Below are 18647 nucleotides of genomic sequence, written 5' to 3'. Positions count from 1 at the left end.
GGTATGATGCCTCTCTGGTGTGAGAGCCAAGGATGTCACTGAACAGCTGTGTAGAGCATCCTGAGGAGGGAAGGTGAACAGCCAGCAGTCGTGGTACACATTGGCACGAACAACATAGGCAGAAAGAGGGATATGGCCCTGCAGTCAGAGTATGGGGAGCTAGGTAGGAAATTAGCAAGCAGAACCCTGAAAGTAGTAATCTTTGGATTTCTCCCAGTGTCACATGCAAGTGAGTATACAAATGGGAGGCTGGAAAGATGGTGCAGGAGGTCTTTAGATTCTTGGGACATTGGACCGGCTCTAGGAGAGATGAGATCTGTACAGGCCAGTTGAATTCCACCTTAATAGAACAGGAACTGGCAGGGGTGTGGGAACCAGGAGGAAATATCAGAGTGCAGTTCATAGGGTTGGTGAGTTACAGGTGCAGATTGCCATGTGGAAATATGACGAGATCTGGCTCAAAGAAGGGCAGGACTGGGTGTTAAATATTCTGGAGATGAGGAGTTCAGGAAAGATAGGAAACAAAAGGTAAGCAGTATTTATTAAGCAGAGCATTGCAGTGCTGGAGAGAGAGAGTAACCCAGAGAAGTCAAGGACATAATCTATTTGGCTGGAGGTGAACAAAAGTGGTTCAGTTACATTGCTCAGTCGAGTCTGTAACCCACCAAATAGTGGAAAGGATGTAGGGGAACAAATTTGCAAGGAAATTAGAGGTGCAAGAATTTTAGAGTAGTTATAATGGGGGATGTAAATGATCCAAATATAGACTGGGATAGTAATAGCGTAAAGAGCAAAGGGGGCGAGAGCTCCTAGAGTATGTTGAGGAAGATTTTCTGTGTAGTATGTTTCCAGTCCAACGAGAGGGGAGGTACTGAAACAAAAACAAAAATAACTGGAAAAACTCAGCAGGTCTGACAGCATCTGCGGAGAGGAAGACAGTTAACGTTTTGAGTCCGTATGACTCTTCATCAGAACTAAAGAAAAATAGAAATGAGGTAAAATATGAGCTGTTTGAAGGGGGTGGGACAGGTAGAGCTGGATAGGTGGAAGCAAAGAAGAGATTGCCAAATATATCTTAGACAAAAGGACAAAGGAGTGTTGATGGTGGTGATATTAGCTAAAGGATGTGCTAATGGCAACCTTAAGGGTAGAAAGCAGGCCGAGCAAGTGACAGATGGCCCTAGTGGGGGTGGGGTAGGAGGATGGGATCAAGATCGGCTAAAAGGTGGAGATAAAAAAAAAATGGATGGAGATAAATTTAAAAATAATAGAAATAGGTGGGAAAATTAAAATATATTAAAAATATATATATAAATTATTAGAAGAAAGGGGGATCGGAAAGGGGGTGGGGATGGAGTTCATGATCTAAAATTGTTGAACTCAATATTCAGTCCGGAAGGCTATAAAGTGCCTTTTCGAAAGATGAGGTGCTATTCCTCCAGTTTGAGTTGAACTTCACTGGAACATTGCAGCAGGCCAAGGACAGACATGTGGGCATGAGAGCAGGGTGACGTGTTGAAATGGCAAGCGACAGGGAGATCTGGGTCACGCTTGCAGACAAACTGAAGATGTTCCGCAAAGCGGTCTCCCAGTCTGTGTTTGGTCGCTCCAATGTCGAGGAGACCACATTGGGAGCAACGAATGCAGTAGGCTAAATTGAGGGAAATGCAACTGAAGTGCTGCTTCACTTGAAAGGAATGTTTGGGCCCTTGGAGGGGGGAAGTAAAGGGGCAGGTGTTGCCCCTTCTGCGATTGCTTGGGAAGGTGCCATGGGAGGGGGTTCAGGTGTAGGGGGTAATGGAGGAGTGTACCAGGGTGTCCCGGAGGGAACGGAATGCCGACGGCGGGGGGGGGGGTGAAAGGAAGATGTTTTTGGTGGTGGCATCATGCTGGAGTTGATGGAAATGGCGGAGGATGATCTTTTGAATACGGAGGCTGGTGGGGTAATAAGTGAGGACAAGGGGGTCCCTATCATGGTTCTGGGAGGGAGAGGAAGGTGTGAGGACGGATGCGCGGGAGCTGGGCCGGACACGGTTGAGGGCCCTGTCAACCACTGTGGGCGGAAAACCTCGGTTAAGGAAGAAGGAAGACAGATCAGAACTGTTTTGGAAAGTGGCATCATCAGAACAGATGCGACGGAGGCGAAGGGACTGAGAGAATGGGATGGAGTCCTTACAGGAAGCAGGATGTGAGGAGCTGTAGTCAAGGTAGCTGTGGGAGTCAGTAGGCTTGTAATGAATATTGGTAGACAGTCTATCACCAAAAATTGAGACAGAGAGGTCAGGGAAGGGAAGGGAAGTGTCAGAGATGGACCATGTGAAAATGATGGAGGGGTGGAAATTGGAAGCAAAATTAATAAAAAATTTTCCAGGTCCAGACGAGAGCATGAAGCGGCACCGAAGTAATCATCGATGTACCAGAGAAAGAGTTGTGGGAGGGGGCCTGAGTAGGACTGGAACAAGGAATGTTCCAGATACCCCATAAAGAGACAGGCATAACTTGCGCCCATAGCCACACCTTTTATTTGGAGGAAGGAGAAATTGTTCAGAGGGGAGGTACTGCTGGACCTGGTTCTCGGGAATGAGGTGGCCCAAGTGGATTAAATATCAGTAGAAGAATGTTTAGAGGGGCAGTGATCATTGTATCATAAGCTTTAGGTTGGCTATGGCAAAGGACAAAGAACAATCCAAAGTATGAATAATTGAAGTTGGTTTTCCCCCGGTTAATGGGTTAGGACTGGATCTGGGTTGCGTAACTTGGAAGCAAAGGTTGGCAGGAAATACAACAATGGGCTACCTTCAAAGAAGAGTGAGTTTGGGCACAGCCAAGATATATTCCCTCGAAGGGGAAAGGCAGGGCAAACAAATCTAGAGCTCCCTGGATGACGAATGAGATGGAGATTAAGATTATGAAAAAATTGTGCTTATGACAGATGCCAGATAGATATTACAATTCAGAACAGATTGAATATAGAAGGTTCAGAGGGGAGGTGAAAAGGCATAAAGGAGAAGAAAAGAGGGAGTATGAAAAGAAACTGGCAGCCATCATAAAAAGGAATTTCAAAGTCTTCTATAGGCATATAAATAAAAGGGTGGTAGGAGGAGGAGTCTGGCCGATTAGGGACCAAAAAGGGGATTTACGCATGGAGGCAGGGGGAATAGTTGAGATATTAAATGAATACCCTGCATCTGTCTTTACCGAGGAAGAAGATGCTACCCAGGTCATGTTGAAAGAGGAGGTAATTAATACATTAGAAGGATTTAAAATTGATGATGAGGTATTAGATAGGCTGTCTCAACTTAAAAGTTGATGAAGCACCAGGACCAGATGAGATGTCCCCAAGCGTTTTGAAGGAAGTGAGTTTAAATTGCGGAGGCATTGACCATAATTTTCCAGTCTTCCTTAGACTCAGGGCGGGAGAACTGCAAACATTGCATCCTTGTTCAAAAAAGGGTGTAAAGATAAAAACTGCAGGCCAGTCGGTTTAACTTGGGTGGTGGGGAGACTTCTAGAAACAATGATTCAGCTCAAAATTATGTCCCGGCCAGAAGACAGGAAGGAAAATGTATATCAACGTCAACCTGGCTACTCTATAAAATTTATTATTTTATCTGTTTTTAATTGGACTAAGACTTTATCCTGATGAGCCATGACTCCTACCAGAGGAATTTCTAACTTTCAGAAACCAACAGGGACCTTGTTATCTTTAAAGAGGCACAAATGCTCCTGTGACTACAGAAAACCAAGTTACAAAGAAATGCACCAACCCACTTTGCGTTTCTAAGGCAGAGCTGGCCAATGGAGACGGCATGCCTGCAAGGACAAAAAGGACCCTGACTCCTCTATTAAACACCTCACGATTCCAGACCTGGGAAAATATACTGTTGGTCCAACACCCAAGTGAAGAAGTGGGTGGTATGTCACATGACCCTCATCTGCACTGTATTACTGGAATATTGGAACTCCTGTATATGTGTCTATAAGACTCATTCATCTCTACCTGCCTTCTTCCATTGTGGAAGTCCTCGCTTCTGGAAAGTCTAATCACCCTGCAGCAGTTTCAGCCTGCTAACCTCTGAAGGAAGATGCCACTGGACTTTTGATTCTGGACTCACATGAAACCATAACTCATTTTTATTTTGGTCTTGCCCTGTACCCTTTTTTTTCCTTATCCCTCTTTTATTGTATGAATGCAAAAAAGGGGCAGACGTTGCAAAGCCCCTTTCCCATGTTTTGTGCGTAAAATAAACTACCCTCTTATTTTAGCTTTATCTCAAGTTTGCTGTGGGGTTGCTATTAGAGGATTGATTCACTCCAAAACTGAAGGCTTGGGGGAAATTACACCAACACTTAAAAAACGCTTTCTGTTTACAAATGAGTAGCGAGAGGCGAAATCAGGGCTGCTTAAATTAATCGCTCTCCTGTCCCTAACAATTAATTGTCACATGGGTAAATGCAGGTTAGTTAAGGAAATCCAGCAGGAATTTAAGGGAAAAATCTGTTTAACTAACTTGCTGGAGTTTTTTGATGAGGTAACAGAGGGTAGATAAGGACAATGCTATTGATGTGGTGTACATGGATTTCCAACAGGTATTTGATGCAGTGCTTCACAACAGACTCATGAGCAAAGTTATAGCTCATGAATAAAGGAGACAGTAGCAATGTGGATATGAACTTGCTGAGTTTTTTTTATTTGTTCATGGGATGGGTGTCACAGGCCAGGCCAGCATTTATTGCACATCCCTAATTGCCCTTGAGAAGGTGGTGGTGAACTGCCACCTTGAACTGCTGCAGCCCATATGGTGTAGATGAATGACAGGAAACAGAGTAGTGGTAAATGGATGTTTCTTGGGTGGAGGAAGCTTTGTTTTGAAGTTCTCCTGGGGTCAGTGTTGGGCCCTTTGCTCTTCCTGAAATGTGTTAATGACCTAGACCTTGGTGTACAAGCCTCTTCACCAAGGTGGCAATCCAGATTTCTATTGTATGGACTTGTGGAATAGTCCTTAGGCCCTCATCACAGGAGCCTACACACATAAAACAACACCCTCACCATGAAATTTTGAAATTTTAATTTAATCAAAGACAAATAAAGCAATTGTGGAGTTATCTACAATTTTGAATGCTATAAATAAAAATGTTACATATGTGGCCCTTTTCATTATTAGCATTATGTAAATTCGAATTCAGTTCCTTTCTTTAACTTATAAAATGAACTACCTCCATTTTTATGAAGTGTTAAAAATCATTAAAACCCTGTTGTAATATTATTTGATTCCTTTGTGGATAAATAATTGTAGAGGTAAAAGCCTGATACAACAGTGGTATGTTGTAAAATCATACCTTGCATTTTAGGAGAAATTGTTCAGTGATTCCTCTAAAGTTTTATAAATGCTCTTCGTGTGGTAAAATTGCTTCAAGATCAGTGGAAGTATGAGCTTTCTGGTGTCAGCTAATATATGTAATGTACCTTCTGTTTGTAAAAAAAAAAAGCATTGTATTACAGATTCCAGTTTCAGAATTGTGGGGAATGGGTGGTTCAGTGGCTATGTCACTGGCCCTGCTGTCCTTGGCTCTAGGTATGAATCCAGACCAAGTATGATTTCATCCTGTGGTTGCAAGGACCTTTTTGTGAAATGAGTCTGAACATCTCCAGATAACCAAAGTTGGTTGCTAATTGGACCAAAGTAGCATTCTCATTTGAAGCGACCACTTGTATAAAAAGTGGAAGGTGAATGTGTTTGTGAAGTTGGGGTCCAGCAATTGGTACCTGAAACAGATTGTGTTCCATTTCACATCTGTATCTAAATAATGAAACTTGTTTGATTTATTAACTTTAGAAAACACTTTTTTTTGTTAATTACAACTTTCATTTTTCAATTCATTTCTCATTCCTCAACAGTCAAAGAAGGTGCAGGTGCTGTCGATGAGGATGATTTTATCCGTGCTTTTGAGGAAGTTCCAACAGTGCAGGTAACCTTGAATCCGCTATAGCTGTCTGATTCTGTTCTTTATCTTTAGTTGCTTACATAGCTCTGTTCTATTTGAGAACCAGAAATCTGTTATTTGGAAGATTTATATGTATGTTAATTGTGCTGTTGAAAAGAATCTGGTTTGCTTTAGTGTGTGCCTTGGAATATTTTGTAATGTAGATTAAGATTGGAAGAGATTAGCACATATCCCTATGTGAACCCATACCAACAAGGACAAACACACTAACCTAGATAGAACTTCTGGCAGGCTTTTAAAAGAAGGGTATGGCAGCTAAAATTGTGATCATTATTTATTGAGTCTGTTGGGACTCATTTTCCATGTGACCTCCAGCAGCCATTATGAAAAGCCATCTTTTATATTTATGGTACTACAAGCAACAGTGCAACACATCCTTTACTATAAAAATGAAATTCTCTCGATTTATGTTGAAAGCTACAGTTAGTCGAGATTAATCCAGATTAGTGTAAAATTAGAAACGTTTCATAGCTGAAGTGAATGACTTTTGGTCTCCAATGTTACGTACCATTTACACATATCTCAAACAATTTAAATGCACTAAACCATGACATGTTATCCCTTGTCCTCCTTTACCTCTAAGAAGTCAGTTTGACCATGTCATCCTCATAGGTTCTTGTATTCATAGGAAATAGGAGCAGGAGTAGACCATTCGGCCCCTCAAGCCTGCTCCACTATTCACCTAGGTCATGGCTAATCTTCTACCTCAACACCACTTTCCTGCACTATCCCCAAATTCCTTGATATCTTCAATATCTAGAAAACTATTGATCCCTGTCTTGAATATATCTAGTGATTAAACTTCTACCATCTTCTGGGGTAAAGAATTCCGAAGATTCACCATACTCTGAGTGAAGAAATTCCTCCTCATCTCAATCCTAAATGCCTGCCTCTTATTCTGAAACTGTGTCCCCTGGTGCTGGACTCCCCGGCCAGGGGACACATCCTTCCTGCTTTTATCCTGTCGAGCCCTGTAAGAATATTGTAGCTTCAAAGCGGTCAACTCTCATTCTTCTAAATTCTAGAGAATATATGCCCAGTGTTCTCAATCTTTCCTCATAGGACGATCCTGCCATCCCAGGGATCAGTCTGGTGAACCTTTGTTGCACTCCCTTAATATCCTTCCTTGGATAGGAGACAAAAACTCTACACAGTACTCCAGATGCAGTCTCACCAAGTCTGTATACAATTGCAGCAAGACTTCTTTATTCCATTTCACCTACTCTATGAAGCAACTTAGCTTTTCTAAGTAAAAAGGTGACATTAAATGCCATACCCCCTAGCTAAATTGTTCCAGTACAGCTACAACACTGGTATCTACCTGACAATGTGGAAAAATGTTCAGGTATGCCCTGACACAATGTGGCCAATTACTACCCCTTAAGTCTACTCTACATCAACCAAGTGATGTATGGTTCCCTCCGGGACACCTTGGTCCAGTCCTCCATCACCCCGTCCACCTCAACCCCCTCCCACGGCACCTTCCCATGCAACCGCAGAATGTGCAACACCTGCCCCTTTACTTCCCTTCTCCTCACCGCCCAAGGGCTCAAACACTCCTTTCAAGTGAAGCAGTATTTCATTTGCACTTCCCTCAATTTTAGTCTACTGCATTTGTTGCTCCCAATGTGATTTCCTCTACATTGGAGAGACCAAACACAGACTGGGTGACCGCTTTGCGGAACACCTTAGATCTGTCCGCAAGCATGACCCAGACCTCCCTGTCACTTGCCATTTCAACACTTCACCCTGCTTTCATGCCCACATGTCCGTCCTTAGCCTGCTGCATTGTCCAGTGAAGCTCAACGCAAACTGGAGGAATGGCACCTCATCTTCTGACTAGGCACTTTACAGCCTTCCGGACTGAATATTGAGTTCAACAATGTTAGATCATGAACTGTCTCCTCTGTCCCCACTCCCTTTCCGATTGCCCCCTTTTTTTTCAATAATTTATATAGATTTTTCTTTTCTCACCTGTTTCCATTATTTTTAAATGTATTTCCGTCCATTGTTTTATCTCTACCTTTTAGCCTATTTCGATCCCTTCCCTTCACTTGGTCCCACCTCCACTAGGGCTATTTGTACCTTGCTTGTCCTGCTTTCTACCCTTAATTAGCACATTCCTTAGATAATATCACCACCTTCAACACCTCTTTGTCCTTTTGTCTATGACATCTTTTGGCTATCTCCACTTATCACTGGCCCTCTATCCAGCTCTACCTGTCCCACCCCCCTTAAACCAGCTTATATTTCACCTTTCTATTTTTACTTAGTTCTGTTGAAGAGTCATAAGGACTCGAAACGTTAACTATGTTCCTCTCCGCAGATGCTGCCAGACCTGCTGAGTTTCTCCAGGTATTTTTATTTTTGTGATGTATGGTGATGTTGACAGTGCTATCAACCTGCACCTGGGCCACTAGGCTCCTGACCTTATTACAGCCTTGACCCAAATGGGGTCAAAAGATCTGGATTCTCGAGGTGAAGTGAGAGTGGCTGCTCTTGACATCAAGGCAGCATTTGACTGTGGTGTCTAGGAGTCCGAGTGTAGAAGAGGAAAACTCTCTGTTTAAAATCTAAGCTTGGGCCCTCAGACTGAGGACTACGCTTATGCACTACAGATCCAAGTAGGCCTCATGCAGTTTATGCATGTGCCAGCCCTGGAATGGCCATACGTGAGCAGATCGATCATTTTTCTGATCTTCAGGGGTCCTGCGCATGTGCCAGCTGGAGTCTGGCCGCATATGCACAGCTGGTCGGGATCATAGCCGTAAAGACAGTTAACGCCCCTAAGCACATGTGCAGTTTTTTCTTCTCCCCCTTTTTTAAAATATAAAGTGAGCCCTGCGCCACCTCAGCAGGAACAGTGAAAGAGTAAAAAAGGCAATTGGGTGACCCAGAAGGGAAATGCCATTTTCTAGAGAGGCACAGAGGAGACAGGACTGTCTAATCTGTCTGCAAAGAGCAGATTTCCCAGAAAGACAGAAGAAAGTTCCAGGAACCAGGGGGTGGGACAAAAAGTCCCACAAAGACAGTTAAGTCAAGAAACAAGAACGGGAATCAGAAACAGGTCGCGTTCAGTGAAGTTAAAGTAAGGAGTGGAGGATAAAGATTCCGAATTAAAGAGAGAAAGCTGCAGAGAGCAGAATTAAGGCAAAGTGGGCTTGCAAGAAGCCAGAAGATTCAAGGAAACTGCTATAGGTTGGCGACTTCTTTCCCCTGGGCTTGTGAAGCAATGGTGTTCTGTTAGTACGGCTGAATTTCTGGGAGAGAGACCATGGAAAGCGAAGCTTGAATGCACATGCCAATTCAGGGGAGAGGAACATCGGAGGGAGAGATCGATGCCTGAAGGTGGATCCTTGTTGAAGACGCCCAAGAGAAGGCGGTTGCTTGGAAGAAGATTCCAAGGTGAGTTCTTTGAGAATGGAGATTGGAAACATCCGTGTGAAAGACAGAGTTTCCATGAGACCAACTGATTCTGTGTAATGAGCATCTGGGGGGGAAGTTGATGAGAGATCCATAGCATCTGCTTGGGTGGCATCTGTCACTTGATCTTGGAGTGTGGTGTGCCTGAACACAAGTCGCCTGTTGGTTTACATGGACTGTGCACTTACTGTGAATATTAGAGTATAAGAGCGATTTTGTAACTTGTGTTATTCTTATGAATCTGTATATATCTGTAAAGATATGGTTGTGGGTGAAGGATTAGTGTAATATAATTCATCTTTTCTTGTTTAATAAATGTTTTATTCTTTTGTTAAAAGCACATCAGACTCTGACTGTTCAGTAGCTACCCTCCATGTTTCTAAACAAAAAATAAACGTTAGGATCTGTCAAGCCAGGTTCCACCCAGGGATCAGGCTTGTCCAGTAGTAACATCAGCTGGGATCATAACACTAGTAAAATTGAAGTCAGTGGAAATCAGGGAGAAAAACTCTGCTGGTTGGAGTCATGGAGCACAATGGAAGATTGTTGTAGTTGTTGGATGCCACTCAATTCAGCCCCAGGTCACCACGGTATAGTTCAAGATTGTGTGCTTGACTCAACCATCTTCAGCTGTTCCATCAATGATCTTTCCTCCAATTTAAGGTCAGAAATGGGGATGTTAGCTGATGGCTGCTGATGGATTTGCAACTCCTCAGTTAGTGAAACAGTTTGTGCCTTCATGCAGTAAGACCTGGACAACGTTCATGCTTGGGTTGATAAGTGCAAGTAACATTTGCATCTCAATTGCTGAGCAGTGATCAGCAAGAGAGGATCTAACCATCTCCTATTGACACTCAATGATAATACCTTCGCTGAATTCCCCATTATCTATCTCTTGGAATTTACCATCAACCTGAAACTTAACTGTACCTGCTATATAAATACCCTGGCTTCAAGGGCAGGCCAGAGAGTAGGGATCCTGTGGCGAATAACTCACCTCCTGACTCCCAAAAGCCTGTCCACCATCTTGTACAAGGCACAAGTCAGGAATGTGACAGAGTTCTCCCCATTTGCTTGGATGACTGCTGCTCCAGCAGTACTGCAGAAGCTTGGAAAAAGCAGGCCACTTGATCAGCGCTGCACCCGCCATCTTAAACATTCCAGGCCTTCCACCACTGGCTCTCAGTGGCAGCAGTGTACAGCATCTACAAGAATCACTGCTGCAACTTGCTAGAGTTCCAATGACTTCAACCTCCAAACCCACAACATCTTCCACCTAGAGGACAAGGGCAGGAGATACATGGGAGCACCATCACCTGGAAGTTCCCCTCCAAGTTACACACCATCCTTACTTGGAACTATATCACTGTTCTTTCACTGGCATTGTTAGAAACCTGGAATTCCCTTCCTAACAGCACTTGGTATATCTACACCAGATGGACTGCAACAGTTTAAGAAGGTGGCTCCCCACTGCCTCCTTGGGGGCAATTGGAGATATGCAATAAGTGCTGACCTTGACAGTGCCACTCTTATCCCATGAACAAATAAAACAAAAACAGTTTCACTAATTGATCAACACTGGAGGTTATTTGCTGTTTTTGAATTATTTGTTTTATCAGGCACTAATTGTGCAATACTTAGTTTATGAGGGAAACTTGAAATTGCCCTTAACAGAATAGTTATGTAAAATGCATGCAGGCTTCAACTCTGGTCACCTTGATATGAATTTTTTTTGTATATAAATTTTATATAATTAAGTATACTTACCAGAACATTGAAATAGTTTTTTAAAAATCTGCTACTCAACAGATGTGACATTTTATTTTCCACCTGTTGAAATAGCATTCATGGCCTATATTTGTTTCATAATCACAAATGCAATAAATTATAGTTATGACTTTTAAAAATTATTTCAATCAAATGCTCAGTTTTGTTTATTTACAGTGATTGAATGTAATGAAACAAGCAAAAATTATTTTTTTCTGCCTAAAGCCTAAAATTTGAGGAAACACATTAACTTCAACTTGTTTTTAGATTTATTCCAACAGAGACCTCGAAGAATCCATCAACAAAATTAGAGAAGTTTTATCAGATGATAAGCATGACTGGGAGCAGCGAGTAAATGCTGTAAGTGTTTTGAGCCTTCAGATCTGATGTTCACTTATGGTGTGCGTATTCAAAGTTTGCACAAGCCTTTTTAAGAATTTGTTTGCTTTGAATTTTCAAGACTTTATCTTAACTGTGGAATTGGCATTGAATAATATTTTTTTTATATAATAAAAATGCAACTTAAAATGAACTCCTGTATAAGTCTAGATAATGGTGTGCATTAATATAAAACTATCAGTCACTGGGGAAGAATTCAGTATTTACTTTACAGTACAACTGAAAATGAGGAATTTTTATCTCCTCTTCTGTTTTGTCTTTTTCCTTCCTGTAGCCTCTTAGGAAAACTTTATGTTGGATTTGGCGGTCAGTGGTGAAGTAATGGCATTTGCTGCTGACTTTGAAGAAAGTTGACCATAAAGATCTAACATTCTCTGTTGCATGGTAGTCCCTTTTCCTGACAGCAGTTCAAATCTGGCGTCAAGTCAAGGGAATCTCTTGGTATGTAACAGCAGTGATTTTAACAGATAAGCAGCCAATCAAATTGAACAACTAGGAGGTTAAAAGCAGTTTATAATTCACTGCTGAGGAGAGACTGTGCCAGCTTCTTTGGAGAACAGATGAGTGTTGTTAAATAATGGAGGTTTAGGGATGGATAAATGGTCTAAAATTTAGCTGCATTTAGTTTTGCAAAACTTTTATTAAGCAGATTCATGTGAACAAGCGAGCCCAGGATAACCTGCTTATTGCACACTTGGGGAAAGCTCAGAAACCATGGTTTAAGTGAGCCCCTACCATTCCAAATTTTCTACTGTTAATTTCCTCTTTATAATAGACTGGTAACTTATATGTAAGACAACTTTTCTTGTTGACAGCTCAAAAAGGTTAGGTCTTTAATGCTGGGCGGAGCAGCAGAACATGAAAGTTTCTTTCAACATCTACGACTTTTAGACGGAGCATTCAAATTATCAGCAAAAGATCTGCGCTCTCAAGTTGTCCGTGAAGCTTGTATAACATTGGGGTAAGTAATGAACATGATCAAACCTTGCCAATTGCAATAAGTATTACAGATTTGATTGTTAATCATGTAATCTGAATTTTAATTGTTGTTAATGAACTTTTAAAATTATTTTAGGGATCTGGTTTGTGCAAACAAGGTAGAAACTATTAGATTTGCAAACCATAGTCCATTTATCATCTCATTTGAGTTTTCCCTGCACACTGCTGCTCCACCCCACCCAACATGTGCCCTCAGCCTCTGTGTTAAGTGAAACCCCATAATTTATCCATTTTACTTTCCATCTTGGCTTCTTTAACTCTCTAGCCTCTGAATTCATTGTCCATCTAAGAGCTCTCCTAACACTTTGGGCACCACTTGACTTAGCCATCTATTGAGGCCTCTAAATTCCTGTGATGTCAATCACTGATGAGGCCATCTCGAAGCATTGCTTTATATCCCTGAACACTCATCTCCCTATCGCTTTCCAACCCAATTTTTGTTTGCCTGTGTTGCTGGAAAGAACTCACTCATTCACTCTAATCCCTGCTTATCTGCAATGGCAATTTCAAATTCCCAATTGCTGTCCCTTTTATCCTCTGTTTGATATGTTACTAGAGGGAAAGACTTGAGCTCACCTTCTGCTGCTACTCTGTCATTAACTCTGTCACTGAGGACAAACATGACCCATTCAAATTGCTATGCTGCTTCTGTCTCCCATCTATCCCGTGCCCTCGCTGTGGTCACCTCAAGCAAGAGAACCATCATCTGCTCCTTTGACACAATTTTGACAAAACTGCTGACAACCCAGTTTCCCTTCCTCTTGATGTCCCCAGAAGGAAATTACTTGTACTTTGCTTCACATAAACCAAAATGTTACTGTTGTATCTTGTGCATTTGACATTCTCTACTCCCGGACACTGAGGCTCACGAAGAAGTGCAACTTTGAAGTTCTGGAATTGCCTTGGAATTAGGAATACTGTCAGATATATGATGTCTGAATGAAAATTGATCCATCAAATAAAATTGCTTGGGTAATTCCTTTTCAGATGGAAAGTTCTTGTAAGCTGCTTTTTCACTAGAACAGCTAGGAATATCTTCTGACTAGTATAATGCATCAGCCTCGGTCGCACTGATAGTACTCTCAGCTTTGAGTCAGAAGGTCATGAGTTCAGGTCCTACTGAGACCTGACTACATCATCTTGACTGACATTATAATGCAACAACTGAGTAAGCCAAGGTCACGCCTATATCTGCAAATGAATGTAAAAGATCACATAGCATTATTTTAGGAAGAATATGTTAATTCTCCCAATACCTATTTTCTCTGGGTGCAGTAATGGGCAGGACATTTTACCTGCTGGCCACAATGGTGGCTTCTCACACCATATCAGCCCAATTCCGCCTCATTAATTATGCAGTCACAGGAGACACGCTGACTCGCTGGTGGGCAGCCTCTGAATTACCCGCCATGCTATTACCACACCGTTTCCTCACTCCAGGTGCCATATCTAAACTGCAGCCACGCAGACAGTTCTTGAAGCTTGCAGCCCAGGACTACTCCAGTGAAGACATGGCCCTGAAAGCCAGGAAGAGTTCGGTGACCCATCGCTGGAACCCCTTTTGGAGGCCATCGTGATGTCCTTCAGGAGGTGCAGCAATCTCACCACTCCCCGGCTTTGGAGGCAGTGACATTGGTGGTCAGTACCAACGCTGCACAAAAGAGGTTGGCCATCCAGTGCAAAAAGAGGATGAATGACCTCATCTGTGCCGCCAGGGTATGGCAACCTATCTCATCACTCTAAACTCTCGCAGTCAAGGCCATCACACATGCACTGGCATCTCACTCATTGCCAGCTCAAGAGACATCACATTAATAGCTTCATGACAAGGGCAATTCTACAGATCAACATGTGCCCCCACACACATCCTAGAATATCCCCCTCCCCCAGTATCTCCCTTGTCCTGCAGTCTCTTCCCTTGCGTGTGGCCTCCTCTTCTCCTTTCACAAACAAATCTTAGCCCTGCAGCTATTGAAAAGCCACCCCTGCCTTATGGCTGGTCTGGTAGGTGGAGACCAGCTCATGAGCCCCTCTAAAAGTGACGTGGTGCTGCCTGCGAACCCTGCTGCTGATGACCGCAAGTGTTGCCTGAAGGAAGGAAGGCAAACAAACCTCAAGTCCTAAGTGAAGTGCAGCTCGCCAGGTGCATGTCGCTTATGTACAGTTATGTATGCCAGCGTGAGTGCCCAGGTGATCCAGCATAGGGGGATGATTCTGGCAGGCAGGGATTATAATTAGATACAGATGTATTAAGATGATGTTCCTGTTGCCAGGGAATATGGCCTGCCATTGACGGTTGGAACGGATGATTGTAAACTGGTTTCACAACATCTTGAAACCGATTTTTGGCCTTCCAGCCATATTGTTCGCTCATGTCTGACGCCTACTGGGACTGAAAGTTCTAGCCTCTGTCGATCTGAGTGTACCTTGGGATGTGCATTTTTTAAGTTAAAAGTACAACATAAATTAATCTTGTAGAAAGAGCCATGAAGTCATGTGCAATATCTTACAATGCAATAATGTACAGGCATTAACAATACAGGCTTCTTAATTACAGAACACCATCAATACCATGAGTGATACTACTGGAGATCTGTTTAAAAACCAGTGCTATTACAGAAGTATCTCGGAGTTACTTAAAAATAAATGAGTTTTCAATGGTGCATTGTTTTTATTGGAACCTTTATTTTTATGCATACTTGGAGACCTGTTGCTAAAGTCTCGACAGATGTCTGAGCCTAAAGCCTACTTTTCTCTTTTTTTTCTAGGCATCTCTCATCTGTTCTGGGAAATCGTTTTGATCATGGTGCAGAAGCCATTATGCCAACACTATTCAACCTTGTTCCTAATAGTGCCAAAATTATAGCCACATCTGGTATAGCAGCTATAAGATTAATTATTCGAGTAAGTACACAAAACATGCACCTGTTTCTGTATCAATATTTGATTTTTTTTCCTCTAAAAGTACGCAATTTCAGAGAAGCTTCTCTTTCTAACAGCTAAAGTGTCTTTTTAGTAAAAGCAGCAGTTTAACCCAAATAAATTTTAGGAGCAAAACTCAGTTTCTTGCTACTCCAAATTACACTGGAAACTTTTCATTCAGTGTTTGCATTTGTTTTGCATTTCTTTTGAAGCTACGTCTCTGCATGATAGGTCAGTATTTTATTCGCTCTGGTGTAGTTATGAATTGCACCCATAACTTTGTGGTCTTGGGTCCTCCTGCTTTGCCATTGCAGTTGTTCAGCAGCAACTCTATGATCAGCTACTTCCTAGGGTTAATTTCTTTCAAACTAATACAGTAAGTGCACTTATTCTCTCAAACTTTTGGTTGTCTCAGTTTTGGAAAAAAACAAACAAATTTCGTACTGTTTAAGTATGCAGCTGAGTTCAAGATTTTAGTTATTCATCTTTTTGCTAATAGTCAAATTGGGAAATTCTTGTTAAGCCACTTAAAATTGCTTAGTGGTAAATGTGTTCCTTTTTGACATCGTGACCGGAAATATTAATCTGCCAAAATGAATTCAATTTAAGTTAGCTATCAGAATGCTCGCTTGATAACTGATTTAATTAAGGTGAGCAGCAGATCCAGGCTCTGAATCCTGGTCTCCTAAGTTAGCGATCCCAAGATCCGCTACGATTATGATCTAGGTTCTTGGATTAGTAGGAGAAATCTGCTGGAGTCCAGCATTGATCAGCAAGCAACCTTTGCTGGAAATGTAGGTGAATGTCAAGTGAAAAGGTGGATTGGGTTCGTCTGTTATACCCTCAGAGTTGAACAGCTCTCAACAACGTTTTGTCAACACATGAAGAATGGCAAATTGGGATATGTTTTGGAGATCAATTGAACCCTATAGGAATCATACCTTTCCAATGGATTTAACGAATTCAGGAAAAAAGGAGGTAGAAATCAAATTTTGCAATAGAAGGGGAATTGGGTCAAACTGATTTTTATATTGAGAAGGTCATAGAGTGGTATAGCACATCGTGTCTGTGCCAGCCATCAAGCACCTATCTATCCTAATCCCATTTTCCAGCACTTGACCCGTAACCCTGTATGCTATGGTGTTTCAAGTACTCATCTAAATATTATTTAAATGTTGTGAAGGTTCTTGCCTCTACCACCCCCTCAGGCAGGGTGTTCCAGATTCCATCCACACTCTGGGTGAAAAAAATTTTCGTCAAATCCTCTCTAACCTCCTGCTCCTTACCGTATAATTCAGAAAAGATTAAAAATTACAAATAATATTGGGCTAAATTTAATTATTATTGTGTTCTTATTTAAAAAAAAAACTGATGACCAATTAATGCATAAGCCAAGTTCAGTATTAAATGTGCTGCATATGGTAAAGATATAGTGGACACGTACACTGGTAGCCATGTTCCTTTCTTTTTAAGAATGCCCTGAAAGTACTTTTTAAAATGTTTTTGTTATCATTGGTGATTCCTGTTCTGACAGGAAGATAGAATGGTGGTCAACCACATTTACATTGGCAAGTGGGTGCCAAGTTAAATTTGAGGCCTCCAAGTAACTTCACTGGGCCCGTATTTTTAGCCCCCACTAGAGGTGGGGAACGGAGGCGAGTGGGCGCGGGATATCACGCCAGCAGCGGGTTTCCCGTCTCCATCCAGTCTATGGGCCATTTTTCAAAGGTGGGATGAGGGTTGAGTGGTAGGGCAGGCAGCCAATTGAGCTGCATAAGGGTCTTTTAAGGCCTGCTGTTGTTGGAGGCCAACTGGGATTTTCTGTCAGCCTCCATTTCCCTGCAGATGGTTAGTTGCATTATAAAGACAGCAGGGGGTGATTTAGCCACCTGGAGAAAGCCTTCCAGCAGTAGACCTTGCGATCAGCGTTTTTGGTAGGCTTAGAGGCTCTCCCTGCTTACCTGGATTCAGCAGTAGTCATAGGCCGTCCTGTGGGTGGGTTCTCCTTCTCTAGCCCTCACCAGCTCCAAAAGCCTTTTTTTATTTTAAGTTTGAAAAAGTTAGGGAGAGCCCTTTTTGGAGTGCCCTCTCCCTCACTTACCTATCATGGCATCCTGCTGCTTTCAAGCTGAGTTTCTTTTTGGCCCTCCAGCTATGAGAGCCCACCCAGCATCTTTAATCGTTTGGTGAGCCTGTTCTTTGGCCACTAATTATGCAATTTGGAGGAAATCACAAGTGAGTGACTGTTTCCAAAATTATGCAAGCAATTTGAGCTTGATGGTGGGGTCGTGAAGCCTGCAGTAAAATCATGCACCTGGAATCTGCTTTGTGGGTCACTTTGATTTTTTGCCATTGTAAATCAGGCAAATAATTATTTATATGTTTAACCTTATAGTATAAGAGGGGAAATTATGAGTGTGTATATGTTCTTTTATAGTGCAGCTGAAAATCTATCAGCAGTGTTCAGTTTGTGTTCTTGTTGTTATAACATGTACAGTAGCTTTAAGTTAACTTAAAAATCAGAACCATTTTGATCAGGAAAAAGTAGGCTCAGGCAAAATCTATCATGAACACATGCATCCCAGTAACCTCAGAGAAATAATTTTAATGCTTACTCTGTATTGGATCTAATCTTTAAAAAAATGTTTTTCAGCATACGCACTTCCATAGATTAATACCCATTATCTCAAGCAACTGTGCATCAAAGTCTGTGGCAGTTCGGAGGTAGGTTTGAAATTGTGACGTGTTGGTATATTAACTGCTTTCATGTTGTATTGATGTGGTGGAAAATCCAACATTGTTTCGGCTATGTTTTAGGGTAAAAAATGGAAGGTAGAGGAATTAAATTTGCATTGCATTCTCATGTGCCAATCTCCCTAGAAATGCACCAGTTGCAGAGCTGAAAACTGCAAATAGGCAGAACTTTCCCCACATAGTTGTTTCAGGTCTTGAGCAGCCACAGCATCCCTCTGCCTGCACAATAACTCAAGAGGCCGTTTCCACCCCAGTCTCAATGCCTGTTGCTTTAACCCCTCTTCCCTGTCAGAATCTACCCATAGGTCACCTTGTCATTGGAGCCAATCAGAATTGGTCAGTCTTTGATCAGTGAGCTCTGTGGGGTGGCTGATTGG

General features: G+C 42.1%; 1 protein-coding gene across 9 annotated transcripts in view; it reads left to right on the top strand.

Moving 5' to 3' along the window:
• The window catches only part of clasp1a (cytoplasmic linker associated protein 1a), a 307929-nt gene that overhangs the window by 154411 nt on the left and 134871 nt on the right, over positions 1-18647 (top strand). For all 9 annotated transcript variants that reach the window (XM_041201534.1, XM_041201541.1, XM_041201539.1 and 6 more), the window contains exons 10-14: positions 5900-5970; positions 11464-11556; positions 12411-12556; positions 15363-15498; positions 18170-18240. In XM_041201534.1, coding sequence (XP_041057468.1) covers positions 5900-5970; positions 11464-11556; positions 12411-12556; positions 15363-15498; positions 18170-18240 — 517 coding nt within the window. The remainder of the gene's footprint in view (positions 1-5899; positions 5971-11463; positions 11557-12410; positions 12557-15362; positions 15499-18169; positions 18241-18647) is intronic.

This window comes from Carcharodon carcharias, chromosome 12, assembly GCF_017639515.1.
Source record: "Carcharodon carcharias isolate sCarCar2 chromosome 12, sCarCar2.pri, whole genome shotgun sequence".
Lineage (NCBI taxonomy): Eukaryota > Metazoa > Chordata > Chondrichthyes > Lamniformes > Lamnidae > Carcharodon > Carcharodon carcharias.
This window is presented reverse-complemented; position numbering and strand designations above follow the sequence as displayed.